General features: G+C 48.9%; 1 protein-coding gene across 5 annotated transcripts in view; it reads right to left on the bottom strand.

Annotated features, from left to right (window-relative positions):
• The window catches only part of LOC133345308 (caskin-2-like), a 418,730-nt gene that overhangs the window by 24,589 nt on the left and 375,431 nt on the right, over nucleotides 1–18,710 (bottom strand). For 3 of the 5 annotated variants that reach the window (XM_061555959.1, XM_061555976.1, XM_061555967.1), the window contains 2 exons: nucleotides 8,041–8,352; nucleotides 1,912–1,983 (listed from right to left, as the gene is read on the bottom strand). In XM_061555959.1, coding sequence (XP_061411943.1) covers nucleotides 1,912–1,983; nucleotides 8,041–8,352 — 384 coding nt within the window. The remainder of the gene's footprint in view (nucleotides 1–1,911; nucleotides 1,984–8,040; nucleotides 8,353–18,710) is intronic. The other 2 variants (XM_061555995.1, XM_061555985.1) reach the window with 1 other exon arrangement.

An 18,710-nucleotide genomic window follows, 5' to 3' on the forward strand; every position in this document is an offset into this window, starting at 1 on the left:
GGCCACCTTTGTTTCCCCAGTGGCGATGTTTACACACCATGCCTGCTACTCATTTGAGGCTGAGTCGACCTAGGGGAGGCCCAAGACCGGTTCAGATAATCGCCACTGATGTTGGCCAGGAGCAGGAATCGAACTCGAGACGCCGAGTTCATAGTGCAGCGCGTTAACCACGACACGTCCGCTCCCCAATCCAACACACACTTGCCCTCGAAACCCCACAGTGAGGGAGGCACCGTGTGGATTTTAACGACTCGTTCAACTGCATCATGCGTGTTTTTTACTGTCCTGTTTCACTCCAGCACAATTGATAACAAATGGTCAAATTCACTAAAGGCTTCATTTGTATCCTCTCTGAATGTGACTAACGAGCCAATTGAATAAAACAAAAGGGAGAAAAATATATAATTGCTTCCAAAAGTTACGTTTATTTGTGTTACTATTCATGGGAAAAAACTTGTTTTTGAACAGAGCTTTTAACAATCCTAAGCCTGCTGGCGATAGGCCCGTGCACATTTCCCTGATAATGATGGTTTGAATTTCTTCTCAGCTGCCGGCCATATGCTACCATCACTCTTCCCGTCTGCGTTGGCAATATTATTTTTGTTAATCATACAGCAGAAAGGAAGAAAATAAAAACCCCATTCGACTCGTTTTTTTTTAAACGCCCAGGATTTACAGGACGTTATTATTGCGCCCATACCAGACCGTGCAAGGCCAGCGTAAAGCTATGCCAAACATTTTGTGGTAAGCAATAAAAGGAAAAGAAAATATGCCATCTGATTCTGAATCTAATTGTTAATGTCCTTGTCAGATGTTCGTCGCATGTTTAATGATAAAAGTGAAAAACAAGCCGTCTAAAGCAAGCTATTTTTTATGAACCCATATATATTTTATTACTTTCAAGAAAATTGATTTACAATTTAGATGTATTGACAAAACAATACTCAGGCCTCATACTAATACGAGCCACAATGCATTATCGAAGCCACAGGCAGGAGTTAAGAGCACATGACTACTCAATCAATGTTCATTGTTCAGTTCGGTTGGGTCCTATTGAGAATCATTATCTCTTGCACGGAAACCTGAAGCACATTTATTTATTTAAAATTTAATTCAGATATGTTTTGGACTGTAAACAGCACGTAATACCTAACTCCTGTAAACCAGGTTCAGGTATCTTCAGTGTTCAATTTCCAGGATATCTAAAAAACGTTGGCAATTGTCATCCGCACCTCTGATTATCATGGTTGGCTACGTACGGTGCGAAATAAATTAAATATACACAAGTACATAATGTATGCGGCTTGAGCAAGCAGAGCTCATTGCAAGCACGCTTACCGCTACGCTTGCACGATTAATTGTATTTTTGTGTCGCCAGTGCCATGCAATGAGAAGACCCCATTCTGAACTCTCATAAAGTAGTGCATTGTTAGAAAACAGTGCGTGGAAGTGGATACAACAGAGCTACCTCTAAGATCCCTTCAGTGACCTTTGAAACCAGCACTCGGGGGCAACACTTTCCTGCCAACCCTCTGCTCGTTTTATGTATTTTATGCACGGCAGTCAAACCAAATTTGTTTTTAATTTCAGAGCCGGACTTTATACCATTTAAGTGCAAAACCAAATGTATTACTCTCGTGTTTATTTTTGTACAGTCCATTTGGTGGCCGGGCTGAGACCATCAACCCACTTAAAACGAGAGATATCCGTCTAGTCACAGGCGGCTTGTCAGGATTCAAACCCTCAGTGGTGCCAGCTCAGCGCTCTGACTTCTGAACCACCACGGGGATGCATTTGAAAAGTAAGTGGCAGATAAACCCAGAGACGCCTGCTGCTGCTGCTACAATCGCCACGGTAGGCGAGTGCGGATGGACGCTGTCGCAAAGCGCGTGGATGCCGAGTGGCTCTTACCCGTGGGTGTCTTGGCGGCCCACACGTCTTCCGTGGAGCTGCTGCCGCCACCCGTCTGGCCCGGCGTCTCCCCTGCACGCGAGATGTGGGGAAGTGGGGGGGGGGGGGGGCAAGACAAAATGTCCCCTTAGGGTTGTTGTTCAATATTCTTAGGTTTTTTCGGTGAAGTCACGTAGGTAAAAAATTTAAATTAATAAAAGTAAAATAAAAATACAATAAAATCGAATCTCTCTCACTTGATACAGCTATCGTGCTGTGACGGTTCCACCTGAAGACGGAAGCTTGTGTTGTCTCCGAAACGTCGTGATTTTTATTTTATTTTTATTTAACTTTTATTAATTTTAATTTTTTACCTACGTGACTTTACCGAAAAAAACTAAGAATATTAATCCTTGCAGTCACGAAAGCTTCAAATCTAGTTGTTGTTCAATAGCCACGTTATTCCAATGTGTGCTATGGGCATCGTATTGTGATAGGAAGCGTTCATTCAGAGCTCTTGTGGAGCAGTGGCAATGGCAAGTGTCAGTGGACGGGCCCCGTGGATTATTCTTACAGAACTACTTCCAAATTCCCTTCAAAGTGAGCTTTGTTCTCGAGTCAAATCAATATAGCAAAATATATGAGGAGGCACACATTGTCTCCTCCGCATATCTGTCTTTACACTAAAAATATGAGTTAGCTTACCTTGAACCAATGCTGCCAGAAGGTTTTGTAGCTTGTGCAATATTATGTTTTATATCATTCATTTGGAGAGGCATTGTCTGCTTATTTACTTTTCCTATTATCTATACAGTTGGAGCACATTCCACTGTGGACTGATACAGAGAGAGCAATGTTTTTGTATGACCGTAAAACATACACCTTTCAATTGCATCTTTCTTATAATAAAAATAAATCGTTGCAGTCATTGGTGACGGGACTGAGCCCATCAATTTTTACTACACTCGAGAACCCAATTTTACTACACAGCAATGCTGACCTCCGAGTAAACTAACCACCTCAATATGATTTTGTTTATTTGGCGTGTGCTGTGTCAAATATTCAATTTTAACTTGTGATCGCTGAAATTCGCACTTGGTAGCTTTTACGGTAGAATGGATATGAATATGCGCGTAAAGTTTGGCAATATCTTTTTGGTCAAACGCAAAGAGACCTACAATGTATTCCCAGGGTGGCCCTAGCTTTCTCAAGGAATATGCCAGTAATAATGTCATTATTACTTGCATATTAACTCGGCCATCCGTTGGCACAGCTGACATTGGCAGGGAAACCAATTTATGAAAATATGATGAGCCTACCAATACACTTTGGAATGAATATACTTTCATCGAGGCATGTGGAATTTCGTCAACTAGGTGCATCAAAAGTCTTAAAAAATCGTCGGGTGCAGACAAACTACGACGCATGAAAGAAAGAAACAAACAAAAGCGACTGCAAAGTCTGGGGTGAAAATAAATATGAGCAAGACAGCAGTCATGGTCAACACATTCACTGCACAAGAACACATTCCTGCGGAAGGAGCTGGTAGGAACGTTGGGTTGCTCGGTCAATGGCCTGCAGGGTCAACGGCAGCGTGGTGTATTCCGCAAATATGGCCGACTGTGAGGGCGGGCACCACGGGGTGACCAGCCCCACTCCACCCCACCCAGCCCCACCCCTCCCACCCCCCACCCAGCCCCACCCTTACCACCCAGCCCCTCCCCTCCCCACCCAGCCCCTCCCCACCCTCCCCACCCAGCCCCTCCCCACCCTCCCCACCCAGCCCCACCCCTCACATCTTTGGATGCACGACAGACGGATACAATAATCCCTTGTGGGCTGGTGGAACCAGGTAGTTCCTACCAGTATAATAATTGTTGGACGGACGCAACAGGAAAGCACAGCAGGGGGACACATACAAATGCACATACATATTTATACATATATATAAAACAAACCGTTTTAAAATCCCTTCAATCATCAAGCACATTCGTATATAATTATTCAGTATCAAATGTCGTTATTGAAAGGTTTACCATCGAACACTCTGTCACTTGCCTGCTTACCCGTTGCTTTGTAGCAAATGAAGGCATGCAAGCATGTGACATTGTTTTTTGTCTCATCTATCTTGTCTCATCTATCCACTGCTGGATGAAGACCTTCCCACGACCCCCCCCCCCCCACCATCAGTCTATTCAGTGGGAGGCTGCTGAACTGTGGAGGAGTGATTTCACTCACCACGAATGCAAACCGCGGTCGCACATTGAGCACAGGCTTTGCCCTGTTCGTAGCAGAATGCGCTAACCGCGATGCCACGACATCTTTCACGACATGCATTTGGTGAAATCGGTCGCATAGCCTGTTTGCGAACAAAAATCCTCACTTTTCCATGGAAAGCAGGCCCATCGTAACCCCTACCAAAAATCCCAAGGAAACCCTCAACGTTATACCGTAAGGTCAAGTAACTGTGCGACTGGGACAGACGCGACACTTGCAGCCACGCGACTGATTGCACCCTGACCCTATTTGCCGACGGTTTCTTGCCACGTGGAATTTGTCCCATCTTCACAGACGGACCTCTTGCCTGCGTAGCTCCGCTGGTGCTTTGCTTGCAAATGATTCTCTCGTGAACTCCAACCCCCCAGTGGCCGGTGATGTCTTAGAAGCATTTTAAGCGGTCAATGAGAAGACGTCGAGAACCAATTATAATCATGCTTGGCAGTGCGATAGTTTGTGTTGGATCATCGGTGTGAATTTCCCAGTTAGCTCATGCTGTCATGGGGGCTGAGTGTTCACTTAACCCCCTGCTGATGGGTCAGCCCCCAATTCTAAATCCTTATAGTCAAGTCAAACAATGTTTTTGGTACGATATATGTCCTGTAGTTTGTGTCCTGTTTTCACCTAAAGAGTTTAAGAGATGAATGCACTTGGTTGTCGAAATACCACATGCCTACAGGAAAGACCAGTATATTATTAGGAAGCCACTGGAGATATGCACTTTTAAATCTCGATTGAAAACTAATTTCTTTAGAACTGCTTTTTGTGTTTAGTTTGATGTCCTTCCCCCACAGTTTTGTTAAGCGCGGTTGGCTACGTACAGGTACGAAAGAAGTTCAACATACATACAGTGGTGGTAGTTTCTTAAAAGTTAGCATCAATGGAAAATGTTCTGCTTTGGGATCCTTCATTTAACGCAGTGGGGTTCTCAACCTTTTGAATTTAGTTTCAACCGAGTGACCCACCTTGGCTGACCCAACATGGTTCTGAGAAATGAATGTATGAATAATGAACATCAAAATTTGAACCCAATTGTCCATTTTGTGATGTATCCTAACTCGCGCGTAACAGCAAGCGAATACAAAAAATTCAACGGACGCTCTCCACGCGTGACGTAATTTGTTCGCGCTCGCTGGCTACTCGTATTGTTTAGGATCAATGATTTCATAAAGGTCTTTTATATCGTTCTAGGTGACCATATGGGTTAAAATGTTACCATAGTTATTTTATATATCGGCAGATTCGTACATGAGTATTCACCAATGACTCTCATGCTTAAATCAATTGGACAGATTTATAAATCACCTCGCCGTACCGACCCCCTTCGATATTGCCACGTATCCATGGTTGATTCTAGGAACTTGAATTGTGAGAAAAGACAAGATGTTGGGAAATGAGTGACAAACGGTTACTCACCAGTGACTCACGGCCTACCCGTACCCGTACCCGGCCGCACCAGGGTCGCAAACGGCTACCCGTACCCAGCCGGGTACGGGTAGGGTCCGGGTATCGGGTACCCGATTGCGACCTGTGGTTGGAGGGGGCTGCACTGAGCGCTAAAAATGCGTAGAAATTAACGAGGGGCCCCCGCAGCCTTTCCTCACATACCCGGGGGGGGGGGGGGGGGAGGACGCCCGAGCTGAATGCGCACAGTAGTTCATCGCATTGTCGTCCAGTTGCTTGAGCGTTTCACATTGTTTTAAAGTTTGTTTCACGATGACCGTGTCGTGCCCCCCCCCGCCCCCCCCGCCCCCCCCGCCCGCCCCGGGATTGGGGTTGACCCCACCACGCTATAATCAAGGTCACGCTGCCAGGGCTGGTTGCGAATGTGCAACGGACGTTGTATGGTGAATGTTCGAGTGCCCAAATGATTATTTTATTATTATTATCATCATCATCATCGGTGTCACAGCCCAAATAGCCACGACTTCATTAAAAGGCGTTAATGACGTTAGTCCTTGCACAAATACCCCTTGGGAAAAGCAAAGATTGAATCTCAGCGGGTTCTCGTGTGATTTAATATAGGAAATTGAATTAAATATTAATGGGGGGGGGGGGGGGGAGATGTACACAACAAAATTAATAACCCACCAATTATAGCAGCCTCCTGCTGAGGCCCACTAATTGGGATCAGACAAGGGCAGTCCGTTCCCATCAGCTGCAGCTGCAGTCACGTGGGACTCCTGTGGCTTGGAAGTAAGTAACCCCTGAGTACCAACTCTGGGTCCAGCACAAGGCAGGCTGTGCTGATGCCACACCAATGTGTGGCTTTTGGCGGTGTGCTTTGTACGGCCCTGCGATGTGTTTTCGGGTCGTGCCGCGTGCTGTTCGGGACGGCAGGTCTGACGCTTCGCTCCAACCTGCTGAAAGAATATCGATGGGGAATGTCACTTTTCCCGAAGCAGCTCCCAGCACGTGGTGCGAAACATCGGACATCGCCTGCTTCCGACTCGAAACCACAGCGGAGAGCCGCTGTTGGTGCCGTATTTGCCCGAGGCATCTTATGTCAGTGATTTTTCCCACTGCTGGATTTCTAAAAAAACCTTCAGACAATTCCACAGGCTCAGTACCTTCCACATAAATCAGTGTAAATTCCAAATTAGTGGGAATATGGCCGTGCACTTCTGATAATAAGGATTAATTGAAGACCTCGGTGACTGTGGGTGGAGTAAATTTTGCTCATTAACGACCGACTGCAACCACGAACAAATGAACTGTTCGCAATTACAACTGAAAAAGTAATTAACGTGCGCCATTTGTAACGCAAACAAAACAGCGATGGCCACGCGCAATTCGTTTACAGTTTGCGACTACGCTGCCACGTTAGTGGTTGACTGTTTATGGGGTTTCTCTAATTGAAACAAAACTGTTATTATAAAAGCACATTCCTTGCGGAGAGAGCTGGTAGGAACGTTGGGTTTGCTCGGTCAATGGCCAGGGTCAACGGCGGCGTGGTGTATTCTGCAAATATGGCCGACTGTGAGGGCGGGCACAAGCTGGCGTGAGTAGGTTAAACGTTGAGTTTTATAAGGGTACCACGGGGTGACCAGTCCCTCCCCACCCAGCCCCACCCCTCCCACCCCCCACCCAGCCCCACCATCCCCACCCAGCCCCTCCCCTCCCCACCCAGCCCCTCCCCACCCAGCCCCTCCCCACCCTCCCCTCTCCACCCAGCCCCACCCCTCCCATTTTTGGATGCACGACTGATGGACGGACACAATAATCCCCTGTGGGCTGGTGGAACCAGGTGGTTCCTACCAGTATAAGTTAACTGGCACACACACACCGGGTCAGACCACAGGAGTGCCTTCAGGCCTAACGGGCCAAACAAAATTGCTCTCACGATGTTCATGTTACGTGTTTTTTTTTTTACGAAAGAAGGCGCAAGCATTTGGACGTCAACATTTCTGTATTATTATTCTAAGCTCCTCTGGAGATAGTTTGGCTTCGTTTGCTTGTGCATTATATTGAGAATGGTGGTTCTTCTCTCATCCAACTGTGGCCAACAATGTGTCCACACCTTACATATCGGGGTGACGAAGGTGACCCGAAAGATGAACACCCTTGAAGCACCACGAGCACAATTACGCAGGAGGTCACGAACCCTACCACATCCCATTATGAAGTGAAGCGCAGTATCGCAGTGTTCAATCGGCTGCAACATCATTCACGGCCCCCTCTTCACCCACCGCAGTACATTCAATTCTACCGCGTGGCTTTTCGCGGCTCGTGCTGCTCATGTGCTCACGGGTTGCATTCCGCGCGTCGCCCTGCACGACGCCCGACGTTTCGCTCCACGCGCCGGGGGAAGCCACGCGGCAACAACCCGAACACGTAGAAGCCCACCGTGGCTCATTCCCTACGGTTGCCTACCTTGTGACTCGGCCTGCGCGGGCTCAGCCTGGAGCGCCTGAGTCTCCGGAGCTGGAGGAGGTGGGGGTAGGGGCAAGGACAGCGGCTGGCACAGAAAGTAGGAGTGGCCGGCTGCTGTGGCACCCGCCACTGAGCCTTGCTGTTGCTGCTGCTGCGGCTGCTGTTGTTGCTGCGGCTGCGATTGCTGCTGCTGTTGCTGCTGTCGCCGAGCATGCTGAGAAACGCGCAGGGTGCAGTAAGAGTAGGCCCGGGGGGCGGCCGTGGAGGGAGTTGCTGCCTGACCAGGCCCGAGGCCAGGGGACAGGCAGGAGACTTGGTTTCGATGGTGGGGAAAGTGCGAATGGGTTCAGGCAATGTGGGGGACAGGGGGGAGATACACAGAAATGTGGGGGGACAGGGGGAAGATTACACGGAAATGTGGGGGGACAGGGGGGAGATACACGGAAATGTGGGGGGACAGGGGGGAGATACACGGAAATGTGGGGGGACAGGGGGGGAGATACACGGAAATGTGGGGGGACAGGGGGAAGATACACGGAAATGTGGGGGGACAGGGGGGACAGGGGGGAGATGCACGGAAATGTGGGGGGACAGGGGGGAGATACACGGAAATGTGGGGGGACAGGGGGAGATACACGGAAATGTGGGGGGACAGGGGGGACAGGGGGAGATACACGGAATGTGGGGGGACAGGGGGGAGATACACGAAATGTGGGGGGACAGGGGGAGATACACGGAAATGTGGGGGGACAGGGGGAAGATACACGGAAATGTGGGGGGACAGGGGGGACAGGGGGGAGATGCACGGAAAATGTGGGGGGACAGGGGGGAGATACACGGAAATGTGGGGGGACAGGGGGGAGATACACGGAAATGTGGGGGGACAGGGGGGACAGGGGGGAGATACACGGAATGTGGGGGGACAGGGGGGAGCTACACGGAAATGGGGGGGGACAGGGGGGGAGATACACGGAAATGTGGGGGGACAGGGGGGAAGATACACGGAAATGTGGGGGGACAGGGGGAGATACACGGAAATGTGGGGGGACAGGGGGGAGATACACGGAAATGTGGGGGGACAGGGGGGAGATACACGGAAATGTGGGGGGACAGGGGGAAGATACACGGAAATGTGGGGGGGACAGGGGGGAGATACACGGAAATGTGGGGGGACAGGGGGGAGATACACGGAAATGTGGGGGGACAGGGGGAAGATACACGGAAATGTGGGGGGACAGGGGGGAGATACACGGAAATGTGGGGGGACAGGGGGGAGATACACGGAAATGTGGGGGGACAGGGGGGAGATACACGGAAATGTGGGGGGACAGGGGGAGATACACGGAAATGTGGGGGGACAGGGGGGAGATACACGGAAATGTGGGGGGACAGGGGGGAGATACACGGAAATGTGGGGGGACAGGGGGGAGATACACGGAAATGTGGGGGGACAGGGGGAGATACACGGAAATGTGGGGGGACAGGGGGGAGATACACGGAAATGTGGGGGGACAGGGGGGAGATACACGGAAATGTGGGGGGACAGGGGGAGATACACGGAAATGTGGGGGGACAGGGGGGAGATACACGGAAATGTGGGGGGACAGGGGGGAGATACACGGAAATGTGGGGGGACAGGGGGAGATACACGGAAATGTGGGGGACAGGGGGGAGATACACGGAAATGTGGGGGGACAGGGGGGAGATACACGGAAATGTGGGGGGACAGGGGGAAGATACACGGAAATGTGGGGGGACAGGGGGGAGATACACGGAAATGTGGGGGGACAGGGGGGAGATACACGGAAATGTGGGGGGACAGGGGGGAGATACACGGAAATGTGGGGGGACAGGGGGGAGATACACGGAAATGTGGGGGGACAGGGGGGAGATACACGGAAATGTGGGGGGACAGGGGGAGATACACGGAAATGTGGGGGGACAGGGGGGAGATACACGGAAATGTGGGGGACAGGGGGGAGATACACGGACATGTGGGGGGACAGGGGGAGATACACGGAAATGTGGGGGGACAGGGGGGAGATACACGGAAATGTGGGGGGACAGGGGGGAGATACACGGAAATGTGGGGGGACAGGGGGGAGATACACGGAAATGTGGGGGGACAGGGGGGAGATACACGGAAATGTGGGGGGACAGGGGGAGATACACGGAAATGTGGGGGGACAGGGGGGAGATACACGGAAATGTGGGGGGACAGGGGGGAGATACACGGAAATGTGGGGGGACAGGGGGGAGATACACGGAAATGTGGGGGGACAGGGGGGAGATACACGGAAATGTGGGGGGACAGGGGGGAGATACACGGAAATGTGGGGGGACAGGGGGGAGATACACGGAAATGTGGGGGGACAGGGGGGAGATACACGGAAATGTGGGGGGACAGGGGGAGATACACGGAAATGTGGGGGACAGGGGGAGATACACGGAAATGTGGGGGGACAGGGGGGAGATACACGGAAATGTGGGGGGACAGGGGGGAGATACACGGAAATGTGGGGGGACAGGGGGGAGATACACGGAAATGTGGGGGGACAGGGGGGAGATACACGGAAATGTGGGGGGACAGGGGGGAGATACACGGAAATGTGGGGGGACAGGGGGGAGATACACGGAAATGTGGGGGGGACAGGGGGGAGATACACGGAAATGTGGGGGGACAGGGGGGAGATACACGGAAATGTGGGGGGACAGGGGGGAGATACACGGAAATGTGGGGGGACAGGGGGGAGATACACAGAAATGTGGGGGGACAGGGGGGAGATACACGGAAATGTGGGGGGACAGGGGGGAGTTACACGGAAATGTGGGGGGACAGGGGGAGATACACGGAAATGTGGGGGGACAGGGGGAGATACACGGAAATGTGGGGGGACAGGGGGGAGATACACGGAAATGTGGGGGGACAGGGGGGAGATACACGGAAATGTGGGGGGACAGGGGGGAGATACACGGAAATGTGGGGGGACAGGGGGGAGATACACGGAAATGTGGGGGGACAGGGGGGAGATACACGGAAATGTGGGGGGACAGGGGGAGATACACGGAAATGTGGGGGGACAGGGGGAGATACACGGAAATGTGGGGGGACAGGGGGGAGATACACGGAAATGTGGGGGGACAGGGGGGAGATACACGGAAATGTGGGGGGACAGGGGGGAGATACACGGAAATGTGGGGGGACAGGGGGGAGATACACGGAAATGTGGGGGGACAGGGGGGAGATACACGGAAATGTGGGGGGACAGGGGGGAGATACACGGAAATGTGGGGTAGGTGCCACGGCAACGAGCACAATGAGGGGGGCCATTGAGTGACAGACGTTGGGGGGATGGTGGCGGTGGGACGCCGCACGCGGTGGTGGTGGGTGGTGACACGAATGAAAAAAGGAGAGGAGAGAGAAGGAAAATATTAGTAGAATAAGTGCACAGGTCGTAATATATGAAAAGTGCAGAACAGGAGCAAGTGTTAGTGTAAAGTTGATGTTATTGATAGGAGGTGCAAGCACGTGTTAGTGTACAAGCGCGTGTTGCACAAGTGGCGGGTGGTATGAGTGCACGGCTCAAGCATTGCCCCAGCGTTTCCCACGAGGCCAGGTGCGGTTTGCCCTCTGTGAAGCTGCAGAAACTGCGATGGGCTCCACATGTGTACTCGGTGAGCTCTGGGGGAGACGTGCGAGTGCGGTAGTGCTTGGGTTAAAGGCTGCGCTTGCTGCTGCTGCTGTGCGTGGATCTGATTAACCAAGAGCGTTGTGGTTCAGTGTAAAAATTAAGTAATGTGACCTTCATGTTCTTTGGGTCTTTCGGTAAAGTCACGTAGACGACGTTTCGTTCGCAACACAAGCAATCGTCACACCCTCCTTTTTTCCTCCTGATAACGATCGCTCGTGTTGCGATCGAAACGTCGTCGTTTTTTGTTAAATTGTTCTACGTGACTTTACCGAAAGACCAAAAGAATATGAATTCCTGCAGTCACGAAAGCTTTAAGTCAAGATTTAACGTGACCTTCCTTTCTTTTAATGAGTTCAGGACAACCCGAGTGGGCATTGCGAGGGGACAACAACGAGCCATGTGATTGCAGTCTGCCCATTTGCAGAGGCAATGGCCGATGATTAAACTTGCACCAGGTCGTTTGAACATCGTTCAAGGTCAGGTTGACATCGTGGCCAAACAGTTGTAGATGCCGACGACGAGACCTCGCCGGTCAAGGCCTGTGCTGTACAGATCACCACAACTCGTTGCAGAGTCACAAAGGTGACCTGCCCGTGATCTGCTCTGAGAGTAACTTGTCAAAATCCAGCCGCCTACAGGCTAGCCCTCGGTCACCCGACCTCTGTGGGTGCCTAGCCGCCCAGCCGCCTCGGTCACCTCCCCTCGTCCAAGCTGCACAGGCACCCCGACCCATCACCACGTTATCTCTCTGATGTAGCCTCAGCACTGCTTTACGGACGCATTCCATTGGGAACTTCAAAGTCCTTTTACTCCATCCTGTCACGAGATTACATAACATCACCGCACGTGCACCTCTCCTTAAAGGCCAAAGCTTCTCTGCTATTTCCTTTGTTCAAACAATCTTTCGAGAATTAAAACCCACCTGCTGTGGATAGCTTACACACACACCGCAGCCTCTGTACGGTCTGCAATAATAGACTTCCCCCAAGACGTCAATCCCCATTTTAAAGCGGCGCTTTCGTAATCATCTTCTGGAATACGGCTCCCCACGGTACCGTATTATAAAAGTACTCGTCAAAATGCACTCCAGAGTTTGGCGTGTGTCTTACTTTCCAGAGCGTCTTCTAATCCAGAGAATGCGGTAGCCACCCCCGCGTCTGTCCATGAGCCCAGATCAGCTATTGTTTACTTGTCGGTAGCACCCGAGGTGGAATCACTTTATCGGGAATGGTGGTGTAGCGGTTTAGCACACAGCGCTACGAACCCGGTGACCCCAGTTCGATTCCCACTCACGGCCAAAACCAGTGACGATTATCTGAACTGGTCCTGGGCCTCCCCTAGGTCGACTAAGCCTCAAGTGAGTATCTAGTTGCGGTGTATAAACATCACCACTGGGGAGACAAAGGCGGCCAGGCATGGTGCTGGCGACCCTCGTCCTCGCGCGCCATTCTGGCCTTCATTGTTGCTACTCGCTAACAGCACTTGCCCCAACAGTTTGTTAAGGCTATACGGGGGATCTTTGTCTTGTTTGCAATCACTTTACCGGTTCCAATTTCAAAGTGTGGCCGATAACAGTGAATTATGTTATAATCCCTAAAATTTGTGGGTTATCCAACAATTTACTCATGTTGGCCATATAAATAGATCAATATGCACTCGACTTAGGTGATGCCAATGGACCAATTGCGCATGGGCAGCAACCACCACAAGCTCCCCAGTGAAAGCTTGACTGCACCACTGAAAATTCGAAGTTCAAGTGCTTAGTTACCGCAGCTGGACTGCTGTGTCAGAGGCGTTGCCTTGTGCCTTATTGATTTTTAAGAGGCTTCGGGATTTTTTTTATACATAAATAACGTACTTAAGTAAAACTTTAACAGCAATTTAATTATACAAATGTGTTTTTGTATGTTATCGTTCAACTGCTGAGACGCTAAATGGAAGCCACACGACGTCGATCCTGAGTGCACGGGCATTACTCAGAAGCATTTGACGACTTGCAGCTCGATGACTCTGCACTGAGAAGACCCCGTGATGATGCATGCATGACGTAGAGTGTAACCGTTACGCACACATCGACACAGCAGACCTCGATGTAAGACACATCCACACGCCTGCTCGCTCACACGACTGCTGGAGGAAAGGGCCGCTACGAGAGGGAGCTTGACATATCCTCCCCATTGTGTATTTGGAAGCAGTGGGATATAGATCATGATACATTTAAATATATATATCGTGCCCGATACAATGGGGCATCTCACAGTGCTTTACATTACATCTCGACTCCAAAGGGCACCCCCAGTGACAGCTCTCCCTGTGAGAATCGCCAGACGTTATAGCGTCAAGGAGTACACAGAAGTAGAGTACATTTTACATTTTACAGCCTGACATTAATTAAAGTTAATAAAAAATAAAACAAAACACTTTCATCACTGACACACCATTGAATGACAATTTTAAACAAAATAGATGACATCTTAGACAAGGGTAGGAGACTGCACGTATCCATTCTATCTCTCTCTGCCATCTCTATTTCTGTGCTATGAAGACGGACCATTGCCCGAAACGTCGCCAATTACAGTATATACATATATTTCTTAACGCCACAGTGTTATTGACCAGTGCTTTGAGTCTTTTTATTTTGCTAATTGCGTCTGTGCAACCATCGCCAACGCAGGAGCATCAGCATCAGCAGCGGTGGCGGCGTCACCAAAATAATTTGGTTCTAAATGAATGAGAATAGCTCCAAACTAAAAAAAACACTCGTCACTATCAACAATGGGTTAACTGATTACACTATGTAACACAATTTTTGTTCCTGGGTAGTAAGTGTTATTTCGTAATTGCTTATGCCTACAAAGTATAGAAAATAGCTATTACTCCCAACAAACTTTGCTTTTGTGACCAGGACAATGATATTTTGAAATTTACCTAATTTCAATGCGAAAACGGGCGAATTTGTTTATTTTCGTTCACATAATGTCAGAAAAAATAACATGTATTTATACTAAAGTAATACAAAAATGACTACAAAAGATTCAGACACTAAGGCGCACTACCACAGACGGGACTGGCCACAGCAGACCGAGTTCTCTGTGGGGAGGAACAATGTCAAGTGGGAGCCACTGGTGGACCCCCGGAAGGTGCTGATGTCACCTCTGCACATCAAATTGGGCCTTACGAAACAATTTGTCAGAGCTGTAGATAAGGAGTAGGCAGCCTTCAAGTACCTTCAAGACTTCTTCCCTAAGCTGTCTGAGGCTAAGGTCACAGCCGGTGTCTTCGTCGGACCACAGATAAAGAAGATCCTGAAGCCAAATGAATTCCCCAAGAAGCTCACTAGTAAAGAGAAAGCGGCTTGGAACAGCTTTGTTGCAGTGGTTCGTGGCTTCCTGGGCAATCACAAGGTCAAAAACTACGTGGAGCAGGTTGAGACTGGTGAAGAACTACAGAACAATGGGCTGTAGGATGCCCCTCAAAGTCCATATCCTTGATGCTCATCTTGATAAATTCAAGGAGAACATGGGAGCGTACTCGGAGGAGCAAGGCGAGCGCTTCCACCAGGATATACTGGACTTTGAACGCCGCTACCAAGGACAGTATAACGAGAACATGATGAGAGACTACATTTGGGGGCTGATTCGTGAAAGTGATTTACAAAATAATCGTAAATCTTGAAAAACTACTCACTTTGAAATGTTTTGTAGTCATTTTTGTATTACTTTAGTATAAATACATGTTAATTTTGATTCATATGTTTTTTTTTTCTGACTTTATGTCAATGAAAAGACCCAAATTCGCCCGTTTTCTCATTGAAAATCGGTAAATTTCAAAATATCAGTGTCCTGGTCACAAAAGCAAAGTTTCTGGGGAATAATAGCCATTTCCTGTACTTTTGAGGCATAAGCAATTAGGAAATAACACTTACTACCCAGGAACAAAAAAATAAAAAAAATGGTTACACAGTGTTTATTTATGCTTCAAGCAGCCACAAAAGCGAGGCGACCTCGTGGAGCCCGGCGACATCTGGGACACAGCCAACAAGTCCGTAACCCCTCCACGTGCCCCAACCCTTGTTAACGCAATCAACTCACCCAGCCCCCCTCTGCCACGTGAAGCTGCAGACGGGCTATCACATTCACCTTCAAGCTGCGGGGTTGCGCGATAAATAAAATCGCACGATGGCGTCGCAAGGAATGACCTCAAACGTTCGTCCGTCCATCGCTGCTCATCATGCTCCGTAAATGTTTGGTTTGAGTAAGCGCACACCTTGACCGCGGCCCCCCCTGGCCTTTGTGCCACTCGATTGCGACGTCATCGCCCTACATATCGCCCCCCCCCCCCCCCCCACAGTGCCGTGGGTTATAATGCAATTACCTCAACTGTTACTTCATTAACTCAGCAGCTAATTAAGTGATGAGTTAATTCATCTCATTATCTGTGTTTATTTTCACTTGCACATCGCATTTCCACGGCGACGGAATAAAGGCAACGGCGGGCTTAGACTCGCCGAATCACTGAAGTAGTTTAGACAGATGTATGTTTTCCAAGTAAGTTAGTGTTCCACGTATTATTAATTGACAAAACTAATTTAATTTCAAAATTGTAAGACGGTGCACAGTATTCACTCTTGTCGAGAGAGAGAACGAATCAGAGGTGCTAGGAACCACAGACAAGCAATAAAGCAGCCACGTGGTGATCTGGTGCAAACAATTGCCAAAACTCTGTGGTCCTCTCGATATTAAAGTGTCATCGGCCACTCAATGAGCGTTTACTATGCGGGAGGAACCCGGAGCACCCAGAGAAAACTCACGCACGCAAGAGGTAAACACTCGATCCCCATACAGATGGAACAAGTAAGAGTCCACATTTTTGCTGCACCACCTTCTCGACGTCCACGGGAAGGGAGTTTCACAACATTTGTGCGGTGATCCACGAACCCTCGCTGCCTCCACAGTGCTGGATTACAGGCGTGCATAGCCACGACCGCCCGACTAAAATACTCCACTGAGAAACACTTCACGAACGAGTGGAGTACTTCTCATAATTTATATTTTCCACGAACTACAATATTTGAAACCTTTTATAGCCGTAAAACTAGTCTTTTACTCAAAAAGAAATTCAAGTGTTTCCCTGCTCAAATAATCCCTGCGGCGATGCTCATTTCCTGGTGGAAAGTCTCCATTCTTATGACAGGGGCTGAGTCCATCCATACAACAACCACTTCTTACCTCCTCACAAAGTGGTACTCGATTTTATCAATCCAGAAAAGTGGAATGATGGGTCGAGTTATCAACCCCCCAACTCAGGATTTGAAGTCGCAGCCTTCCGAATGTGAGTAGCTCACCCTAACGCTGAGTCACCCTGCGTACAGTAGTACTGTACATGCATTTGAATGATTAAGTTTGAATATTTGCTTCCATGTGCTCATTAATCACCCGTATGCCACGGACTGCCTTGTGGCTGTACCCGCCGAGGGGCATGCTACAAATCACCTCGCTGCGGTTGATGAATTGTCATGATTGGGAGTCGAGGTTCCATTCAAGAATCGATTCTCATTTGCACCATTTCTCATCTTGTTCGCGCTCTTTGCCTTAGTGTAACATCGGCATAACGAGTGCGTCCTGATTTGCATTGCAGCAATAGCAACTGTCTCACAGGCACTATTACACGTGTTTTACGCGTCGTCGGTACTGCCGTGTTGAAAATGAGAAGGAATACAAACGAGATTTCGATTTAAAGCTTTCGTGACTGCAGGGATTCATCTTCTTGGTTCTTTCGGTAAAGTCACGTAGAAGGGAAGTAATAAAATAATAAAAATAAAACATAATAAAACAATTCTCACGACGTTTCGGCCACAACGCAAGCAGCCGTCCTCAGGTGAAAACCAGGTCCGTCGAGGCGACAGAGTCTGAATTCAGGCTCTGTACGTGACTTTACCGAAAGAACCAAGAAGATACAAACGAGATGTTAGAAATGAGACGGAAAAAAAACTTGATTCTTAAAATGGGAACTCAAATTGTAAAAATAATAATATTCGCTTAGACTGCAATGGACCAAGCGTGGTACAGTTTAAGTCAATATGGTGATTATAACGACTCTAAATATTTTTAAAATACTAAAGGGCAAGCCAGCCGCCTTTCAATCAATATCTATCTCTGTACTCTACAGAAGATTTCTCAACTGTCGGTTCTTAAATGGATGGCGTGGACCTTTTAACATTGGCGCAGTCCTCTTTGACAACAACAAAGTTTCTAAATGTCACTTTGCCACCTGGATTGTTTTTGCGCTGAGTTGACAGTTTCTTAATTCCCCGAGCCATCTTTTATAGACAACTTTAATGGCATATAACCAAAAAATCATTAAAATGTAAAACGTTTTTTTTTCCATTTTGTCTTCGGTGTTTGCCCTTGTCCAAGGACGCTTTAAAAGTGCAGGTTGCAGTTCAGGCAAAATACAAACCAGGGCACAATCCCCGTGGCCTCTCGCCTCTACGACCTCTGCTCGTCACGGAGCCACTGCCACACCATGAGTAGCCGTGAATTTCAACGACGTGTTAATTCAGCTGACACCTTCCCAATCACTGCACCAGATGCATTTCCCACAGTACGGTGCAGGCGCGAAGCCGGTTTTCTCAATCTACTGCTCGATTAAGGCCCTCCCCATGCCGTGCGACAACATTTGACCATACGTAACCACGCTGGTCAGTGCGGTTTGGCGAAGGCGGGGGAGCGTGTACATTTGTGTGAGCATAGAAGTACTGTGCAACAATGGATTATTATTCTTAGTTTTTTTCGGTAAAGTCACGTAGGTAAAACATTAAAATTTATAAAAGTAAAATAAAATAAAAATCACGACGTTTCGGAGGCAACACAAGCTTCCGTCTTCAGGTGGATTATTCTATACCGTCCTCCACCGCCTACAATGTAACCTCACGCAGCCTACAATGTCTGTTATGCAAGGTGGTTGGTCACCCAAGCA

This window comes from Lethenteron reissneri, chromosome 3 (assembly GCF_015708825.2).
Source record: "Lethenteron reissneri isolate LAM-NWPU_2019-01 chromosome 3, ASM1570882v1, whole genome shotgun sequence".
Taxonomy (NCBI): domain Eukaryota; kingdom Metazoa; phylum Chordata; class Hyperoartia; order Petromyzontiformes; family Petromyzontidae; genus Lethenteron; species Lethenteron reissneri.